At 39.2% G+C, this 21,204-nt stretch overlaps 1 protein-coding gene across 12 annotated transcripts in view; it reads left to right on the forward strand.

Annotated features, from left to right (window-relative positions):
• B3GLCT (beta 3-glucosyltransferase) overlaps positions 1 to 21,204 on the forward strand; it is a 146,358-nt gene that overhangs the window by 122,638 nt on the left and 2,516 nt on the right. For 6 of the 12 annotated variants that reach the window (XM_038389653.2, XM_038389673.2, XM_043504378.1 and 3 more), the window contains 4 exons: positions 3,814 to 3,927; positions 5,660 to 5,759; positions 10,114 to 10,233; positions 14,123 to 14,267. In XM_038389653.2, coding sequence (XP_038245581.1) covers positions 3,814 to 3,927; positions 5,660 to 5,759; positions 10,114 to 10,233; positions 14,123 to 14,267 — 479 coding nt within the window. Of the gene's footprint in view, positions 1 to 3,813; positions 3,928 to 5,659; positions 5,760 to 10,113; positions 10,234 to 14,122; positions 14,268 to 15,269; positions 16,964 to 19,615; positions 20,582 to 21,204 lie in introns of those variants that run through there. The other 6 variants (XM_038389663.2, XM_043504377.1, XM_043504376.1 and 3 more) reach the window with 6 other exon arrangements.

The raw sequence follows: 21,204 nt of genomic DNA on the forward strand, positions 1-21,204 counted from the left end.
TGCATTAACTGAAGGATGAATTCATAGCAAGTCAGGGGACTGTTCATTTATCCAGTCATTAATACCTTTGTTTAACAGTACCAGCAGAAGGAAACTATGTGGGTTTTTTGGGGGGGTGTGACGGGTCCGGCACTGCAGCGCCCCTTTGTGGCAGGGTGGATGGGGTGTCGGGGCCTCGCTGCTCTTACTTTCCCATGCCCATCCTGTAAGGGCATTCCAACGTGGCCCAATGGCCGTTTTCCCTGTGCTCACCCCTTAGTCTGGGTAGCGGGACCTAACGGTCAATGGGTCGCCCTGAGTATCAGACGGTGTGGCCCGATGGCCAGGGTCCACATAAATCGCTCCCCGCGTTAGAGCAGTGTGTCCTAGTGGCCAGAGTCTATACCATCCCCCTCGCAAGCGGGGGTGGTGCGGCCCAGCGGCCGGAGTCTAGATAACTCGCCCCACATGTCGAGGCAGTGTGGCCCAATGGCCCGAGTCCATATAACTCCCTCTCAGGGAGGGAAGTGTATCCTAATGGTGGGGGGGGATAGGGGGACCTGGGCCCACCCTCTCCACCGAGTCCCGACCCAGGGCGCTGCTATTGGCGGGGTTTCCCCACGTGCTTAGCTCGGCGGGGATCCGCCCGCAAGACGCTGAGCATCAGTGCAGCTTTAACGCTGCCCGTCTCTAAAATGCCCCTGGGTCACTTCCTACTCTGTGTCATTTTCTCCACTCCGGTCCGTCCCTTCCTGCCGAGACCTCCATCTGGGATGTCGGGTGTGTCCCAGCTTGGTTGGCCCCTGGCTCTGGGAGCTTTGGGTGTGACTCCTTCTCCTCCGGTGGTCAGTTCAGACTGAGCACCTTTGCAGGCTTTTATACCTATTCTCCAGTTGGAGCATGTCCAGCAGGGCTTCCGGGGCGGGGCTTCCTCTACCAGAAAGGAAGGGTTAACCCCTGCGATACCAGTGTGGGGCCACTCAACCCCATCACGGGGGGGGGAAGGAGTTGTAGCTCAAGGATTCCTTGGTCAAATGATCCCAAATTTGGATCACTTATGCTGTCCCGCACCCGCATGAGGCTCGCCAAATTACAAAGCAATCTGATTAACTGTTCATATTTTAAAGCACTCACAATAGTTGAACTTCTAAGCATTCAAAATGGCAGGAATGGAAATCCTCAGGCCATTTTTCTGTATTGTTACATGAGCAGTGTTAAAATGTACATTTTCCTAAATACTATTCTCAATTTGAGTCCCACCAAAGATGTAGTGGGTGCCATGCACTATCTTGGATAAAACTCAACAGAATGGGACAATTTGATCCGCATCACATTAATCAGTTGATCTCCAGCTCTGGGCAAAAAACCCCAAACATCTACAATTTTTTTAAATGTTAATTTTGTCAGGGCTTATATCTCTGGAAACCCTGGCTCAAATGAGTCCAGATGACTAACCCTACCCTGAGGCACACCAAATTTTAAAGAAAATCTGACTAAGCATGTCAATTTTAGAAGAGTTAGAAAGGTACACCTTTAAACAGATGTCATGATGCAAACTTAACTACAGTGGCACTACCACACCACTGTAATAATTGTTACCACAGCATTATAAACAAAATCTAACACAGATGTAAAGGTAATAAATTCCATAGCCTGGTCAGCATTTATTTAAACATCTTGTACAAAGGTGTTGAATTAAATCCTTCATACAATATGAATGAAAATACACTAATATTTTATGAGAAGTTTTATTTTTATGTAAAACTCACCCAACCACTCATGTCTTGTCTTTTACAGAACAATAAAGCTGCCTCTCCTAAATACCGTAGTACTGAAAAGAACAGAATAAGTGTTAGGGTCATGATGCCTTATTTAGAGGCAGCATTTTCATTACCATGCCACTGAATATATCAGCTACCAGGTATCCAACTGTTATGGGTTCGATTTAGTTTATAACACGAGATGTCAAATAACATAGGTTTAATCAATTTATGAGTAAAAGACAAAACAAACAGCATAATACAGAAAGGAAGGCCAATATGCTGTCAACCAATCCGGGACACCACAATGCAGCTGGTCAGCTGTCTCAAAGTTAGGAACCTAACCCCTCCGGGATGTTTTCAACAAACAGAAGATTTCACAATTTCTTTGAATTACTTTAAATCTAATACATCTTTCTTATCTATATTGTTTGACATTTTTTCAAAGCCAAAGTGATGCCCATAATGGTCTGTACCTGGTAGATGGGGCATATTTTGTAAGACACACATTTAACACTCTTTACACAAACCCTGCACATAATCAGGACAGAGATTTGCAACAGTTTCTTATCTTTGTTTTGAACATCTGTGATAAATGAAGAGGGGAGAGGCTAGCTCCCTTTTATGGACACCCAGCCAGCCAGTAAGCTATAAAATCCCTCTTAGTAGCTGTTCTCTACTTGCTTTACCTGTAAAGGATTAAAAAGTCTCGCTGCTATGCATAGGTAAAAGGAAGTGACTGGGCATCTGGCCAAAAGAGCCAATGGGAAGGCTAGAACTTTTTAAAATTGAAACAAGACTCCTCTTTTGTCTGTCTGTGTTGTTCTCCTGGGGAGAGAGGGACAGAGCAGCAAAGCTGTAAGAAGCTTTGGGCCAGGTATGAAAAATCATCTGTATCAAACCTAGAAAAACTACTCATTTGAAACCCCAGATATGCAAGTAGATCAAGAAATGTCTAGGAAGACGCGATTAGGTTATCTCTTTTATTTCTTTATTTACGTTCCTGGTTAATAGCTCTGTTTTGAGAGAACTCAGTTTTGCAAATTTTCAGTATAATTCCATTCCTTATACGTGGAGCTATACCTGCAGCATAAGCAATGTATGTAACTAAAACTTTCCAAGCAGTGTTTTTCCACTTTGTCTTTGGCCTTGCTGCAAAGCACTCTGTTTTAATTTGGTCATTTAAATAAACAATAGCTACTTATGTTTCTAAATTAGCTGTTACCAGTCAAGAAAGAGGTCTTGGCGGATTATCATGGATAATTCTCTGAAAACATCCACTCAATGTGCATTGCAGTGAAAAATCTAACAATGTTAGGAACCATTTGGAAAGGGATAGAAAATAAGATAGTAAATATCATAATGCCACTATATAAATCTATGGTATGCCCACACCTTGAATATTGCATGCAGTTCTGGTTGCCCCATCTCAAAAAAGATGTATTAGAATAGGAAAAGGTACAGAGAATGGCAACAAAAATGATTAAAGGTATGGGACAGCTTTCCTCTGAGGAGAAATTAAAAAGACGGGGACTTTTCAGCTTGGAAAAGAGACAACTACGTGGGGAGCGGATATGATAGAGATCTATAAAGTCATGAATGGTGTGGAAAAAGTGAATAAGGAAGTGTTATTTCCTCCTTCACATAACACAAAAACAAGTGGTCATCCAATGAAATTAATAGTCAGCAGGTTTAAAACAAATAAAAAGGACTTAGTTCTTCACATACTGCACAGTAAACCTGTGGAACTCATTGCCAGGGGATGTTGTGAAGGCCAAAATTATGACTGGATTCAAACAAGAATTAGGTAAGTTCATGGAGGATAGGTTATTGAATGGCTATTAGGCAAGAAGATCAGGCATGCAACCCCATGCTGCGAGTGTCGCTAGCCTCCGACTGCCAAATGCTGCGAGTGTACAACAGGGCATGGATCACTTGATAACTGCCTGGTTCATTCTCTCTGAAGCACCTTGACATTGGCCACTGTTGGAAGATGGGATACTGGACTAGATGGACCACTGGTCTGACCTAGTATGGCCGTTCTTATGTTTCAATATGACTAATTATTTTGCAGTACCGATTGTAAAGCAGACCTGGGAAAGTGAGGCTGCCCTTGTTGAATATTATAGTGATTATGCAGAGACCTCCATTCCTACTATAGATTTAGGAGTACCTAATACAGAAAGAGGTAAGCTTCTAATATTATCTTTGCAGAAAGTTTCATTGTATGAGTATGATAAGTTTTGAAGGTGAAATGTCTATTCAGTGTATAGTAAGTTATGCTGAAGTGTTACGTTTTTGTAGCACAGTCCCCTGGAAGTAAAAATAAATTAAAAATTCTTCCTACTAACCACACAAAACAAGAGAAGGTGGGAGAATACAGTTCCTTTGGACAGAATCATTTTCTTAAGATTTGGTGCCTAGCTACTATGGAAGTGGACACAGTACAAATGCCTGAGTGGACAGTTTTCTGCCTGTTGAAATGTTTCTTTCTGCCACCACTATTCTATCAGTCTTGTGATGAACAAGGTTGTTACAGGTTTCAGAGTAGCAGCCGTGTTAATCTGTAGCCGCAAAAAGAAAAGGAGTACGTGTGGCACCTTTGAGACTAAGAAATTTATTTGAGCATAAGCTTTTGTGAGATACAGCTCACTTCATCGGATGCATGTAGTTCACGAAAGCTTATGCTCAAATAAGGTTGTTACAGTAGCAGTGTCAGAATGATACATTCATAACAGAAGACCTTATATGATGCCAACTGGTTGCTGTAGCATGAAGCACTTTCAAAATGGTTTCAAAGTAATATGTGCCTACATCTAGTACACCTGTGTTTTTAAACATTAAAACTAAATGAAAAAATCAAACAGTATTTTCTCTGAGCACGTAACATAGTAGTTTAAAGTAATAATTTAGAGTGCCCTTGAATAGAAAAAAGCCTTCGATACTGTGGCTTCAGTGGTTTGTTCATTCTCATTTTCTTACACCAAGTGAAGTGTGTGAAAGAAGGCATTTCTCTTCACTGGATAGCATAGAACCTGAAACATTTGCTGTAAATCCATTTTTATTATGTTAATGGATTCAAAAAATAAGTAAAGATAAATAGAGGTTCTCAATGCCAGGAGGAAAGAAAAGAGAAGTTTTAAACCAAAAATATTCTGCTGTGTGTCAAAAAATGTTTCTGTTGAAAAAATCCCAACTATAATACCTCAATCTTGTTTGTTTATTTATTACAAGACACATTAATAGTGTTAATTGCTTCTGAAATATCTCTCCTGAACACAAGTGATTTTTAGTGAGTGTTAGTGGTTACAGTTTGATCTTCCTGGAAGACATTTTTAGCTTTAACTAAGCTTGTATGACCCTATTTCTCTTGCCATTTTGATTCTAATCAAGGACATCTCACTTACCAGCTATAAAACATTGCTTTGTATTAAATTCTAAAGCTTTTGCTAAGAAGCTATCAGGAGCCATGATTTAATCTGAGTTAATGCTATACATTTGATTATTCCATTGGTTGGTTGTGTCTACTCAAGTCTTAAAAAAAAAAAAAAAAAAAAAAATCCCCCAGCAGGCCAGTGGTAGACCAGGGAATAGAACCCAGATGTCTGGAATCATAGTCTAGTGCCCTACTCAGTAGGTCACATTGCATCATAGAAAAGCAGCGTCTTGTGGATCACATCCAAATCGAAAGCGCGCTGTACAATACAAATTGAAATTTGGATCCTCTGCTCCTTTGCCAGTTTGCTATTATCTGCAAAAACATGTTTCAACACCTTGGTCAATACTTTATCATCTAGTAAAATGTATCATTCAGTTTAATTTACAAATAATTGTGTATACACACACACTTTCTCTCTCTCTCTCTCTCTCTCTCTCTCAAAAACAATGTGCGTCCTTTCTTTTATTCCTCCCCCTTTTAGGTCATTGTGGGAAGACTTTTGCCATTTTGGAAAGATTTTTGAATCAGAGCTCTTCCAAAACACCATGGTTAGTCATTGTGGATGATGACACCTTAATAAGGTACAAGTTACAGTATTTCAGAAATGCTCTTAATTTGTATTAATAAGCGTTTTAGAAATATTTATTTATTTTTATTTATACTCCAATAAATAGGAGCACTATCTTTTGCTCCATATATTCCTGGATTCCTTTTAAAAATACAGTTTAATTTTATAAAATCTCCTATAACAAATAATTTATACACATAATAATCTGTCACTACTTTGAAAATGTGACAGTCATACGTTGCAATCTGTTGATAAAAGAGTATGTAAGGCATTAGCTGGTTGTGACTAACTTTAAGTTAACACATTTTCTAATACAGTGCATTTTCCTGATGTGGAGTAGATTCCAGAGATTGAGGGCTCCAAACCCATACTTAGTCCTAACAGCCAACCATACCTATGTCTAGGGCTTGGCTTGGTTAGAAAATTATCATGTTTGAACCTAGAATCTAATTTTCTAAAGAAGAAAAGCCCTAGAAATGGTTACTGTCTGTCTCTTTCAAAGCAGATTAATAAAGTATATTTTGTTATTGCTTTCAAAGAAATATCAAGTCGGTAATTTGAACAGTCATGCAGAAGGAGAAAAATACACATTTACTACTTTACATTCAACACATTTTGAAGGGGAGTTAGTGTTGCAGAACTCACGTGGAGTAATGGTGATCTCACAGTGATGAATGAGGAATAAATTAAATTTCCTGTTTCGTCGAAAAATACAAATTGTCGAACCCAAAGTGTTTTGCAAAACACCTTGAGTTCAACAACCTTTTGTTGAATCACAGGCAGGCTTCTATCAGAACCCTGTGTGGTTTCCTGGGGCTGCTGGGGAGCCTGGACTTTTAGGGTCTGTGGACTGCCCCAGAGCCAGGGACTCTAGGGTTTGTAGCTCAGGAGCAGCCCTGCCCTGCAACCTGCTCCAAAAAACCCAGTGCTTCCAGGATCTGCAGCTGTGGGGCAGTCCCACCATGTTTCCGGGCTTCCAGGCCACCATGAAGCTGGGAGCCTAGAAGTCCTGGGAAGTCCAGGCTCTAACAGGGCTCAGCTCCCAACTTGATAGAAGGAGCCTTGGGCTCTAGGGGCTTCCAGGTTCAGTGCCATGGAGTCAGGAGCCTGGAAGTCCTGATACGGACTGCCCAGAGAGTTTAGGGAGCCAGCTGATCCAGCAGTCTGGAAGCTCTGAAGCCCCAGCCCAAGACAATCTGCATTGTGGGTCTGTCCAGGCACTACAGACCCTAGAAGGCCCAGCAACTACTAATTGAAAAATTGATACAGTTGTCAGTTTCAACTCTCCTGTTCAGTGGTGGGTAGTAGTATTGCCAAGGTCATAGGAAGCATTTTTTGTTCAGAAAACACAATGTTTTCAAATAAAATGTTTGACTCCCCAGTTCATGTGTAATTCTGAAATTAGACTGAAACTAGATTTCAAAATATCAGAAATTCCCATGAACCAAAAATTCCAACTTTTGGACAGTTCATGCCTAATTAAATGAAGCTTAGCAAGTAGCAGGGTCAGTGTGCTATTACTAAGGCTATGTTTATGTCATGGAAGTCACAGAAGTCATGGAATCCATGACTTCCAGAGGCCACCCTGACATTCCCTGCTTCAGCCTCAGGGGCCAAGGAACTGGAGCTGGCAGCCAGCAGGGCCCCGGGATGGTTCCAGTGACAGGCAACAGCCTCCTCATGAGGCCCCCCTGCAAGGTTCCAGCGACAGGCAACAGCCTCCAGAGGGGGCCCTCCTCAGGGTTCCAGCAATGGGCAACAGCCTTGCGTGGGGGAAGCCTTGAGCGAGCGACTGTGGGTATCCCATTTTCTCTTTGGGAAATATGGTCACCCTGCAGTTTCCAGCTGCCTCAGGCACTGGGGGAACCCCACAGCTCCCAGTCACCACATTGGCTGGGGAAACCATGTAGCCACAGCAGCAAAACTCACAGAAAGGTCATGGCTTCCGTGAATTTTAGTATATTGCCCGTGACCTATCCATGACTTTTAGTAAAAATAACCATGACCAAAATCTTAGCCTTAGCTATTACATTTCAAAAAAAGAAATCCAGGACAAGATTGAACCAATTAAGAAGCATGACTCAAAAGTTCTGATTAAAACTGGATTTGATACATGTGGCAGAAAATTGGATCAGCATGTTGAAAGATGGTGAATCTGTAACAATTGGCACTTGTTGAGATAGAAAATGAACTTGCATTGCTTCTGTGACACTGAGACACAAACAGAACAGGACAAAATAATCAGATATCAGCATCATGGGCCCCGAACGGGAGGAAAAATGGGTCAAGACAACAACAACATTCTTAAGGTTAAATTATATGACAAAAGAGGAATTTGCGAAGGGCTCGCTATAAGTAATGAGTTTGTTACAGCTGAATTTTCCAGTTACCATACAAGGAAAATGAGACATTCTACAGACTCTGTATCGGAAAGAGAAATATATGGATTATAAAAATAACAAGATTGCTATAACTTAGTGATGAGAATTGAAAATCAGAAAAAATAAGTTTGTCACAGCCCCAATAAAAATCATTCAAGTGTTAGGAGTTGATTTATTATTTGGTATCCTGGTAAACTGCAGATTACATGTCAATAATAATTTTACCCTTCCCACTGGAAACGATGGACTAGACTGAAAAATTGTAACAAAAGATGGATAGTTTTTAATGGTACTGATTTAAGTGACTCTTAGATTGCATAATAAAGTTGAATTTTTAGCCCATTTACATTGCAAGGAACTAGTTTGATAGAACATATCATCTGTACTATAGTAATTTCTCAGCATATTTTCCACACCAGATCACAAAAACTGATGCTCATTACTTTGGAGATTACTGTAAAAAAAATCACATAATTCCTCATTTTTTTTGACTGAACAAAAGAAAGGAAGGGAATTAAAAAGGGAAGAGAATTTAATTATAGCTAATAGATAGCTATTGAAATCTTAATTCTATATGGTATGATTACACTATGATCAATGAAGCTATTATCCAAAGACTGAGTTAATGTTTTGGGGGAGGATATATTGACTGTGAAATAAAAATTTTAACCAGTGTTCCAGTTTGCTACCTGTGTTGATGATAAATCATTTGACGAGAGAGATTCCAACTCTGATTTAGAGAATTAATAATTCAGTTACAAAATCCAGATGTAATTATTCTGCGTTTATAGCAATTTTGAAATGATTAAGCTGTTAAAGGTATCTCTTTTCTCTAAGTACTTTGTGGGATACATCACAACCAGTTTTAAGAGATAAAGGAGTAGTTCAAAAGTATAAAGATATTGCATATAAAGTATGGAAATAGAGGTTATAAAAAGAAGTAAAAATAGAGGTTTAAAAAGAAAAATAGAAGTAAACGGGTTTAGAACCAGATTATTTAGTATTTAATAGTACCTTACACCATACATATGGAGCAAAGTGCTACCCATTGTGCATAAAGGTATTGAATCTGAAAGGTCGGGGGAACAGCTTTTAAAACAATAGGATCAGATTTTTTTTTTAAAGAAAAAAATATGGAATGTTTTTATACATACACACATACAATGATTCCTGTCCATAGTTTGTGGTTGAACTAGAGCAGTGGTTCTCAACCAGGGGTCTGCATACCCCTGGGGATAAACAGAGGTCTTCTAAGGGGCACATCAGTTCATCTAGATATTTGCTTAGTTTTACAACAGGCTACATAAAAAAGCACTAGTGAAGTCAGTACAAACTAATATATCGTAAAGACAAACTGAGAAAGTAAGCAATTTTTCAGTAATAGTGTTCTGACACACTTTTGTATTTCTATGTCTGATTTTGCAAGCAAATTTTTAAGTGAGATAAAACTTGGGGTACACAAGACAAATCAGACTCCTGAAAGGGGTAAAGTAGTGTGGAAGAGTTGAGAACCACTGAACTAGAGCACCCTTTTTGCAATTTGTGTTAGTTTAGCTGTAAAATCACTTTAGAGTAGCATGAAGAGGCCCAAGCAAAGACTGTCTTTGCTTTGGGATCCTGATCCTCCTTAGGACTCATTTTATTATTGTTATTTATATGACAGTAACAACAAAAGGCCAATTTTGGTACAGATCACCCAGTACTCTGTTAGCCTTTCAGTCTTTGAAAATTCTGCCTCTTCACCCTTCTTTCAGTGTAGTCTGGAAAAATCCAAGTATACTTTAAAATTGAAGACTCAGTGTTGCTGCGGAACTAATTGTTTCTTTTGATAAATGTTTCCTGAACAATCTAGTTAATCATTTGAAGTATTATGAATTATTTTTCAAAGGAAATGGCCTAATTAGCTTTAAACTTCGATTACCAAGTTCAGATTGCCTGTCTATATCTGATTTAATATATTTTTAATAAAATGGACTCTCATTTTAGTATCTTTAGGCTCCGGAAATTACTCAGCTGCTATGACCCAAATGAACCAGTGTTTCTTGGAGAGCGTTATGGCTACGGATTGGGAACAGGAGGATATAGTTATATCACTGGCGGAGGAGGGTAACTTACTTTATTTCAAATCCTACTGAGAGCTGACTAAACCAGTCACTCTTCCAATGCAAATGTTTTGGAATATTAGAGATAACGTAGAGGTGACAAGAATAATGTTGTTTTATCACATGATATAATGTAGTGGCAGTAAAAGAACGGGGTGGGAGCCTTAGAGCACAGTTATTGCCTTTGTTGAGGGAGCATCCCTCTCCCTCTTTGTTTGTCTAGGGTGTGAGTGAAAGTGATCGTCTCCCTTTTGTTTTTTTAACTCATGTTCTGAAGAGGTAGGTGAGCGAGTTCTTTAGTGTTGGTACCAATGGAAGATAGTCTCTCATGTGGAGAGATCACTGCAGATAGATTGTCCAGTCCTTATGGTTGAGAACTGTAGTTTCCCAGTGGATCTGGTGAATGATTAGTGAGACCCATCACTTATGGTTCTGATCTCTGTCCATTTTGTTTGTTGGGTAGTTGTAGATCCATTATTCTATTTAGATCCATTATTCAGTCCCATGCTCTGAATGCCCTTAAAACACATAAAATTGGTATTCTCCAGGAAAAAAATAAATATTATACTCAGTAGACTGTTCATGTGTCCATAAATAAATAAGACCAATTGGCTGGCATTTTCATTGTCTTGCATAGTGTGGGAATATGCCTATCATTCTTAATTATGCAGAGTTTACCCCTTTCTTAAGAAACCATCTTTTGATGCTGGAGTGCTTGCCAATTACCAACAGATTTTTTTATATTTTATATATTTATATTTATATATTTATATTTTTATATTGTTTGTACTGCGATTTTTTTTCCCTATACCTTCAAGAAGCATCAGAGCTTTCTGATACTCAGGTCTGTGAAGATATGTATATAAGATAGCTCACTTCTCCTTCATATCCCTGTTTATTGTTGAGGATATTTCTTGGGAGGTAGTGAGTAAAGTTAAAGATCTTGTAATCACGTTGACCATGCCCTTTCTGTTATCAAGTAGTGGGTTTTTAAATTTGCTAACTTTATACTATAAACTTTATACTATAAACTTCATTCTTCTATGACAACTTTTCAACAGCAACACATGCTATTCCCGTCACAAGGCATGGTTATTATAACTCCTTTTTCAAGGTTCTCAATATAGTTGCTCCTTTGTTTGCAGCTTGATCAGAATATAGCAACATGACTGGTCACGATTATATTATGCCTGTGCTCTATTCGTTTTCCTGTTTGCCTGGCAGATTAACCTTAAATTGGCACTGCTGTTTTTAAAGCCTTTAAAAACATTGATCCTGACAATATTTAAAATGTATTCCTTGAATTTTGTATTGGATGCATCTGAGTCTACACAGATTGCATCCAATACAGGCAGGCGACCAGCTTGGCTTAATGGTGAAATCCTAGCGGATCTTAAACATAAAAAAGAAGCTTACAAGAAGTGGAAGGTTGGACATATGACCAGGGAAGAGTATAAAAATATTGCTCGGACATGTAGGAAAGATATCAGGAGGGCCAAATCGCACCTGGAGCTGCAGCTAGCAAGAGATGTCAAGAGTAACAAGAAGGGTTTCTTCAGGTATGTTAGCAACAAGAAGAAAGCCAAGGAAAATGTGGGCCCCTTACTGAATGAGGGAGGCAAGCTAGTGACAGAGGATGTGGAAAAAGCTAATGTACTCAATGCTTTTTTTGCCTCTGTTTTCACTAACAAGGTCAGCTCCCAGACTGCTGTGCTGGGCAACACAAAATGGGGAAGAGATGGCCAGCCCTCTGTAGAGATAGAGGTGGTTAGGGACTATTTAGAAAAGCTGGACGTGCACAAGTCCATGGGGCCGGACGAATTGCATCCGAGAGTGCTGAAGGAATTGGCGGCTGTGATTGCAGAGCCCTTGGCCATTATCTTTGAAAACTCGTGGCGAACGGGGGAAGTCCCGGATGACTGGAAAAAGGCTAATGTAGTGCCCATCTTTAAAAAAGGGAAGAAGGAGGATCCTGGGAACTACAGGCCGGTCAGCCTCACCTCAGTCCCTGGAAAAATCATGGAGCAGGTCCTCAAAGAATCAATCCTGAAGCACTTAGAGGAGAGGAAAGTGATCAGGAACAGTCAGCATGGATTCACCAAGGGAAGGTCATGCCTGACTAATCTAATCGCCTTTTATGATGAGATTACTGGTTCTGTGGATGAAGGGAAAGCAGTGGATGTATTGTTTCTTGACTTTAGCAAAGCTTTTGACACGGTCTCCCACGGCATTCTTGTCAGCAAGTTAAGGAAGTATGGGCTGGATGAATGCACTATAAGGTGGGTAGAAAGCTGGCTAGATTGTCGGGCTCAACGGGTAGTGATCAATGGCTCCATGTCTAGTTGGCAGCCGGTGTCAAGTGGAGTGCCCCAGGGGTCGGTCCTGGGGCCCGTTTTGTTCAATATCTTCATAAATGATCTGGAGGATGGTGTGGATTGCACTCTCAGCAAATTTGCGGATGATACTAAACTGGGAGGAGTGGTAGATACGCTGGAGGGGAGGGATAGGATACAGAAGGACCTAGACAAATTGGAGGATTGGGCCAAAAGAAATCTAATGAGGTTCAATAAGGATAAATGCAGGGTCCTGCACTTAGGATGGAAGAATCCAATGCACCGCTACAGACTAGGGACCGAATGGCTCGGCAGCAGTTCTGCGGAAAAGGACCTAGGGGTGACAGTGGACGAGAAGCTGGATATGAGTCAGCAGTGTGCCCTTGTTGCCAAGAAGGCCAATGGCATTTTGGGGTGTATAAGTAGGGGCATAGCGAGCAGATCGAGGGACGTGATCGTTCCCCTCTATTCGACACTGGTGAGGCCTCATCTGGAGTACTGTGTCCAGTTTTGGGCCCCACACTACAGGAAGGATGTGGATAAATTGGAAAGAGTACAACGAAGGGCAACAAAAATGATTAGGGGTCTAGAGCACATGACTTATGAGGAGAGGCTGAGGGAGCTGCGATTGTTTAGTCTGCAGAAGAGAAGAATGAGGGGGGATTTGATAGCTGCTTTCAACTACCTGAAAGGGGGTTTCAAAGAGGATGGCTCTAGACTGTTCTCAATGGTAGCAGATGACAGAACGAGGAGTAATGGTCTCAAGTTGCAATGGGGGAGGTTTAGATTGGATATTAGGAAAAACTTTTTCACTAAGAGGGTGGTGAAACACTGGAATGCGTTACCTAGGGAGGTGGTAGAATCTCCTTCCTTAGAGGTTTTTAAGGTCAGGCTTGACAAAGCCCTGGCTGGGATGATTTAACTGGGACTTGGTCCTGCTTTGAGCAGGGGGTTGGACTAGATGACCTTCTGGGGTCCCTTCCAACCCTGATATTCTATGATTCTACACACCAGCTGCCATTTAAGGATACTTCATTAAATACTTTTTATAATTGCATTTTTATTAGATAGTTTCAGAGGAGGGGAAAAGAGGAGTATTCAGTTCATATAAAAACACACACAGCTTCAAACAAAAAAGACTAAATTATGTAACTACAGGATTTCTGAATACTCTATATGTCTTATGTATATTCGCCATTCCTCCAAATGGAGTTCTCCCCTCACCCTGCATCAAGAAAAAAAAATATGTGGAGGTAAGGGACAAGTAAGGATCACTACCAAGTAAAATGTTGGGTAATTAAGATTTTCTTAATTAAATAAATCACATCATAATTTGATCTTACTATTTAGAATAAATGTTTCAGAAAAATCCTCATTAAGAATTCAAGCCTGAATGCTGTCTTCTCACATCTTTGTTTCCCAAATACTGTGCACCAGTAGACTACATTCCATGTTGTGATTTTATTCTACTGAGCAAGACTTAATAAATGGAAATTGTTTAAAGTTATTCAACTATATTGCTAATGAACGTCTCATACTTTGTTTGCTTTTATTGTTTAGGATGGTTTTCAGCAGAGAAGCAATCCAAAAACTACTTGCTAGTAAATGCCAGTGTTACAGCAATGATGCTCCAGATGATATGGTCCTTGGAATGTGTTTCAGTGGTTTAGGAATCCCCATAACACATTGTCCACTTTTCCATCAGGTGAGACACATTTTTACAGGTATTGAAAATTAATATTTATTTAACATTCATTTAAAGTGCACCTAACTCCTTAAAATCCCATATAAATTGGACCATACCAATAATTTTAAACTGTACCAATCTCGGACATTCTCACTACAACCCCCGCCCCGCTCACCCCTTCCACCCAGAGAAAGTCTGATAAAACAGATAAAGTAGATTTTAAAAAATGTAAAATGTGGGCAAATATCCATTTTAATAGTGCTACAGAGGTGTCTCAGTCCCACTTCCTCAGCAATGACAAGGATTTAGGACTAAATTTAGCTAGTTAGGCGCCTAGTGGTATTTTCTAAAACGATGAAGTGCCTAAGTGCTTTTGAAAATACTATTCTGTCTCTGTCTGCCTCTTTAGGCACCTAACTACCTTTAAAAATCTGGCCCTTAAATTCTGCAGTGATGGAAAACCCCAGATACATGAATATTTACAAACTCTAACAGTAGTCTCATCTTGTCTATATTTGCTATGGGAAAGTCTTAAAAGTTGAGGAAGTAGAATGGCAAAAATTGTTTTCACTAGCCGAGAACTGTAAAAACCAGCAGGCACAAGAGCAAGCGAAAGTAAAAAGGGGGAGAAGGTCATGTGGTATGGGGGTAGGAGGAGATATGCTGTTTAAAAGGATCTAAATTGTACATATTTCGTAAATGTTTGAGGGGAGAGTACCCAAGACTCCCATCTGATTCAAAGATTTAAAACCTCCAGAAAATTTAATTCCTTGTTTTGTCATCAGTGTACGTAACGATTTTCTAGTTTATTTAATTTATAAAATTTAGCAAAATTGAAATCCATCCTCATTTGTTACATTATTTCGTATCACCTTTCGTTTATAAACCTATTCAGATGTTCTTTCAGAAGGCTAATATAAAAAAAAAATTCCAAAGTTCACAATGCTTTAAGACCGCTTACCTCCTGCACATTTTGTCAACTTTCCTAACAGATCAATTAATGATTTTGATTCCATGTAGATCTGTGAAGTGACTTTTTGCCAGGAAATCATCTTTAGATTAATACATACCAATAAAAAAATTGGTAAAATACCTTTTTCCATCATCAGACATTTGATTCCTGATGATAGAGCAAGCAAAATATGAATTATTTTTATTTCCTAAAATTAATTGCTACCTGTACTATATTTTTTAAATAAGGTGTAAATATATCTAATTATATAGGGTTAGATTGTGTCTTATTCTGTATGTTCGGGCAACAAGTAAGGAGGCATAAAGTGCTCTTTTCCTTCTTAGTGCAAGTGTGCTGTAGCACCGATTGCTGCACATGTGGGTAAACAGTCTCCACAAAGCTGCAGCATTCTCCCCTCACACAGATGGGCGAAGGAGCAGTGGAGCCTTGTCTCTGCCCATTAGTGTGCCCAGCAGTCTAGTTATGCAAGGGCATGGGGAGTATATGTTGCAACAAGTATAGATAGACTGACCCATCACAGTTTACTTCTTCACAGGAATAGCAGGGAGGAGGGGAAAGATTGTGACTTCTTGAGTTACAGTCTCCCTCTTGGGTTCCTGCCTGCAACAACTCTGCTCTTTACTCTGGGATAGATTGCAAACTGATGATCAGGCTGGACACACAACAGGCTGCTGTGTTTAGACCCACATGCTTGGCTCATATGCTCTTAAACTCCTCTTGGTCCCTAGGTAAGCTTCAGAGACCACCTCTGGCTTAGCATTTGGGCACTGTAAAAAAATATCTAACTAGCACGGTTGGTGATAGTTGTATACTGTAATTGAGTCCCCAGAGCATGAAATAAAGGATCAAATAGAGAAAGCGCAATCAGGAGAGTAGTATATAAGCATCTGATGATGATACACAGTCACACATTTTAAGTCAGAGTTATCTAAAGTAATCTGAAATATAAAGAATGTTGTAATTAATACAGATGCAGCTAAAGCAAATTTGTTCCTTATCAAGATAGCAGAAAGTTTATATAAATTTCAAAGTAAACGAACTACTGAAAGAGGGTTTTTTACCAGGCTCAAGTGAGAGTAGTTCAATAATTGTCTATGAAAATTGTCTAAGAAAATAAATTTCTTAAGGTCATCAAATCCATAGATATTCTCCAATGCTGAGATTTTCAAAGTGCCTCAGGGTATTAGACTCCCTCTTGGCTCTTCAGTGGTTGTTATGTTTTTTAAATAAGCATTTCAGTAACTTAAATATCAAAGAAGAAAATCCCAAGAACAGGATTTTGTTAATGTCAAATTGTATTACCTGAGTGTATGGAAGGAATACATAAAGTATGGCATGAAAGCACTATGGAGCATTCATTAATACATCCATCAGTAATGAAAGCATACACTAGCTTGTAAACCAATTTTTAGCTTAGCTTCCTTAATATGCTGTTCTCCTTTTCTCTTATGTTTGATACTGTAGAAAAAGAAAAACATTTTTACATTACTTATTTCTTTGTCAGCAAGACACTAAAGTGTTGAGAGAGAACAAAATCTTATTTTGGGAGTTTATATACATTTTTACTGAAATCCTCTTTAGTATAAATCTAATTGCAAAGGACAAATTTAAATATTTTAATCGGAACAACTGCAATTGAAACCTGTTTGTTTTACATAAGTGCTTTTCTCATATTCCATTAAATTCTTGTAGGGAAAATCATAGAATCACAGAAGATTAGGGTTGGAAGAAACCTCAGAAGGTCTAGTCCAACCCCCAATTCAAAGCAGGACCAACACCAACTAAATCGTCCCAGCCAAGGCTTTGTCAAGCTGGGCCTTAAAAACCTCTAAGGATGGAAATTCCACCACCTCCCTAGGTAACCCATTCCAGTGCTTCACCACCCTCCTAGTGAAATAGTAAAAAGAAAAGGAGTACTTGTGGCACCTTAGAGACTGACAAATTTATTTGAGCATAAGCTTTCGTGAGCTACAGCTCACTTCATCCAATGCATTCAGTGAAATAGTGTTTCTAAATAGACCTCCCCCACTGCAATTTGAGACCATTGCTCCTTGTTCTGTCATCTGCCACCACTGAGAACAGCCGAGCTACATCCTCCTTGGTCCCCCCCCCTTCAGGTAGTTGAAGGCTGCTATCAAATCCCGCCTCACTCTTCTCTTCTGCAGACTAAACAAGCCCAGTTCCCTCAGCCTCTCCTCGTAAGTCATGTGTCCCAGCCCCTTGATCATTTTCGTTGCCCTCCACTGGACTCCCTCCAGTTTGTCCACATCCTTTCTGTAGTGGGGGCCCAACACTGGAGGCAATACTCCAGATGTGGCCTCACCAGTACAGAATAGAGGGGAATAATCACTTCCCTTGATCTGCTGGCAATGCTCCTATTAAAGCAGCCCTGTATGCCATTCGCCTTCTTGGCACCAAGGGCACACTGCTGACTCATATCCAGCTTCTCATCCAATGTAATCCCCAGGTCCTTTTCTGCAGAACTGCTGCTTAGCCAGTCGGTCCCCCGCCTATAGCGGTGCATGGGATTCTTCCTTCCTAAATGCAGGACTCTGCACTTTTCCTTGTTGAACTTCATCAGATTTCTTTTGGCCCAATCCTCCAATTTGTCCAGGTCACTCTGGACCCTATCCTTACCCCCCCCCAGCGTATCTACCTCTCCCCCCAAAAGTTTTTTTTAACAAACAAAAGTGAATACTTCTGTTGCACTGAGAAGTCAACCACATTTGGCTGGTTTTGATTCTGTCTCCTTGAACGTAGCTGACAAAAGGTAACAATGTGAAGATATCTGGCAAAGGAGTAATATCTCCTGGAATCAATTATCTTTTTCGTCATGAGAGCCTCACATTTTCACAATTACTCTGTATGGTGGTAGAGTCTTGGACTTATTATCCTGCCAATTGACAGTTCTGGCATCCAGCATTTAAAACTGGAGCAAAAAGAATGACCCTAACCTTAGGTTTCTCTTTGTAGAATCCAAGCAGTGCATAAAATAGGGACATGTGTTAAAATGTTTCCTCCCCAATTTTAAAACAAGTTTGTCATTTGGCCCAAAATTACTTACCCTAATAGCAGTCCTTTGTTTGATCATTCATATTATTTATATACACATATATATATATATACACACACACACACATATATATATATATATACACACACACACACACACACATATATACACATACACATATGCATATGCATATATATATGCATATGCCAATGTTCAAACAAACTATATGCACTTATTTCAGTGCAGGATCATAAAGTGTGTGTTTAAAAAAATTAAAATTTTTATTTAATTTTACTAGATTTGTTGTGAACATTAGAAGCCCAAAGGTATGCAATATCCTTTTTTTTTAATACACAAAAACACAATGTGGTCCTGCACTGAAATAAGAGAGCATAGTGTTTTGGTCTATATATTGGCATGTATGTAAGGGATCGTATGAAGGAATGCTACTATGGTAAATAATTTTGGGCCAGATCACAGAAATTTGTGACTAGATTGGGTGTCGAGACAAGAATGAGTGATATCAACGTATGCCATGCAAACTGTCCCTGATAGTAAAGATACCACACAGCCATAGCCAATAGCTATAAGCAATAGATCCTGCATGTTATTCCATGCAAGCAAACCCTGTGCCCATAGATTGACTGTTGAACAAAAATGTATACAAAAAACAAGTTACAGGATCACAAAATAACAAAATTAAACACAGCAATTTTCAGCTGATGTGACCACAAAGTGATGTTCGAGGTAAGATTGACTTTCAACATTTTTTAAATTATAGTACAGACTGAAAAACCTATATTAAAAGAAAACTATTTTGGACTTTAGTGCAAAGTCAAATGCTAAAAATTAGGAAATGCCAGATTTATGGTTTCCCATAGAACCTTAATTCTACCTCTTTGTGCATCCATGCTATACGCTGAAACCCTGATGCTGTACAGAAAATAAATGGGTGCAAGATAAAGCCTTGGATGAGATGGGAGTCCTGTTAAACTGTATATGATAATGTACTTAAACACTGTACCATAATGCTTATTTGCAAGGGAGAAGTTTTGAGATTACACAGGCAACCACAAATGTCATTTCTTAACTTTAAAGTGTTGGTCTTTACAACCTTTGCAGCTTTTTCTTAACATTTTAAATGTTTCCTATGTTTTTTTTAAAAGGAAAAATGTAAAAATAAATATATTATGTACAATTGTAATAACACCCCCCATACAGACAAAAAAATCATGCATCATCATCAGCATTTGAACCCTGACCCTTCAGCCTGCAGCACAGACTTAACCATTTGACAGGAAAAACTGTGATCCTAAAAAGAAGAATATGCTTGAGGGGATTGTTGGTGAGAGCTCAGACTGTCTTTCCCTCTCCTTCCAGGAAGGACCAGAAGGAGCTCTCGTTATGTGGTGCCCCCACAGTGGGGATGTGGGTTGCTGGGGCCAGAGAGGCCAGAGCCTGGCTCAGCATTCCTCTTGCTGCCCCTGCAACTCCAAAGCATTTAAAAAATCAGTATTGCAGCAGTTGTAGCAGCACTTCAGAATGCTTGTGTTTAGTTATTATTTTGGCATTGTCAAAAATTTTCTGAGGAAACAAGAAGAGAAATGACAATTTTCAAAAATCTCTCAGCAAAACTTAAATGGAATTTCATAGGACAAAGATAAGAGACTTCTCTAGCCCAAGAGCTTTCCTCCTTCCCCAATTCAAAGGTGTGCTGCATCAACATAAAAGCTTCTCAAAGAAAGGGTTGTAATAATCTTTTGTGGTGGAATGTGTTAGGCAACATCTGTGTGTGTGTGTGTGTGTGTGTGTGTGTGTGTGTATATATATATATTATATATAAAATCAATCAACTTCTAGCAACCCCTAAAAATAAAGCTATAAAAAGTTAATGCTTGTTTTGGGATTATCTGGGATAAGAAGATCTGGAGTTGTTGTGAATAAAGAAAACTAGAAAAAGTACTTGGCATGGATTTTTTTCACTAAGTTTCACTTGTTTTTGGTGTGCCTGGCCAGTTAAGATTATCCCTCATTTCCATGTCTGTCATATTCCCAACTTGGCAAAGATTGAAATCAGATAGTCATGAAATAATTTCAATATGATTTCTAAACTGGCAGGTCCCCTCAAAACAAAAACTGACTATGAGTTCATTCTCTATTACTTTAAACTTTTGCAGCTTGGTAAAACAAGAAAAATATAATTGAAAACATAATACAAACATTTGTGAAAATATTCTAGCTGTTTCCCTCTTCTTTTACATGTTATAACAAGGGCTGATGATTAATCACAGTTAACAGGATTAACTCAAAAAAATTAATCGCAATTTTAATCACACTTTAAACAATTGAAATGTTTTAAATATTTTTGGATGTTTTTCTACATTTTCAAATATATTGATTTCAGTTACAACACAGAATATAAAGTGTCCAGTGGTCTATATTATGTTTTATTACAAATATTTGCACTATAAAAATAAATAGTATTTTTGAATTCACCTCATACAAGTACTGTAGTGTAATCTTTATTGTGAATGTGCAGTTTACAGATGTATCTATTTTGTTACATAACTGCATCCCCAAACAAAATATAAAACTTTAGAGCCTAAAAGTCCACTCAGTCCTACTTCTTGTTCTGCCAGTCGCTAAAATAAATATTTACATTTACAGGAGCTAATGCTGCCCACTTCTTATTTACAGTGTCAGCTGAAAGTGAGAAAAGGCAATTTTGGAGCCGGCTTTGCAAGATATGTACATGCCAGATATGCTAAACATTCATATGCCCCTACATGCTTTGGCCACCATTCCAGAGGACGTGCTTCCATGCTGATAACACTTGTTAAAAAAATAATGCATTAATTAAATGTGACTGAACTCCTTGGGGGAGAATTGTATGTCTCCTGCTCTGTTTTATCCGCATTCTGCCATATGTTTCATGTTATAGCAATCTTGGATGATGCCCCAGCACATGT

Source organism: Dermochelys coriacea, chromosome 1, assembly GCF_009764565.3.
Source record: "Dermochelys coriacea isolate rDerCor1 chromosome 1, rDerCor1.pri.v4, whole genome shotgun sequence".
NCBI classification, from domain to species: domain Eukaryota; kingdom Metazoa; phylum Chordata; order Testudines; family Dermochelyidae; genus Dermochelys; species Dermochelys coriacea.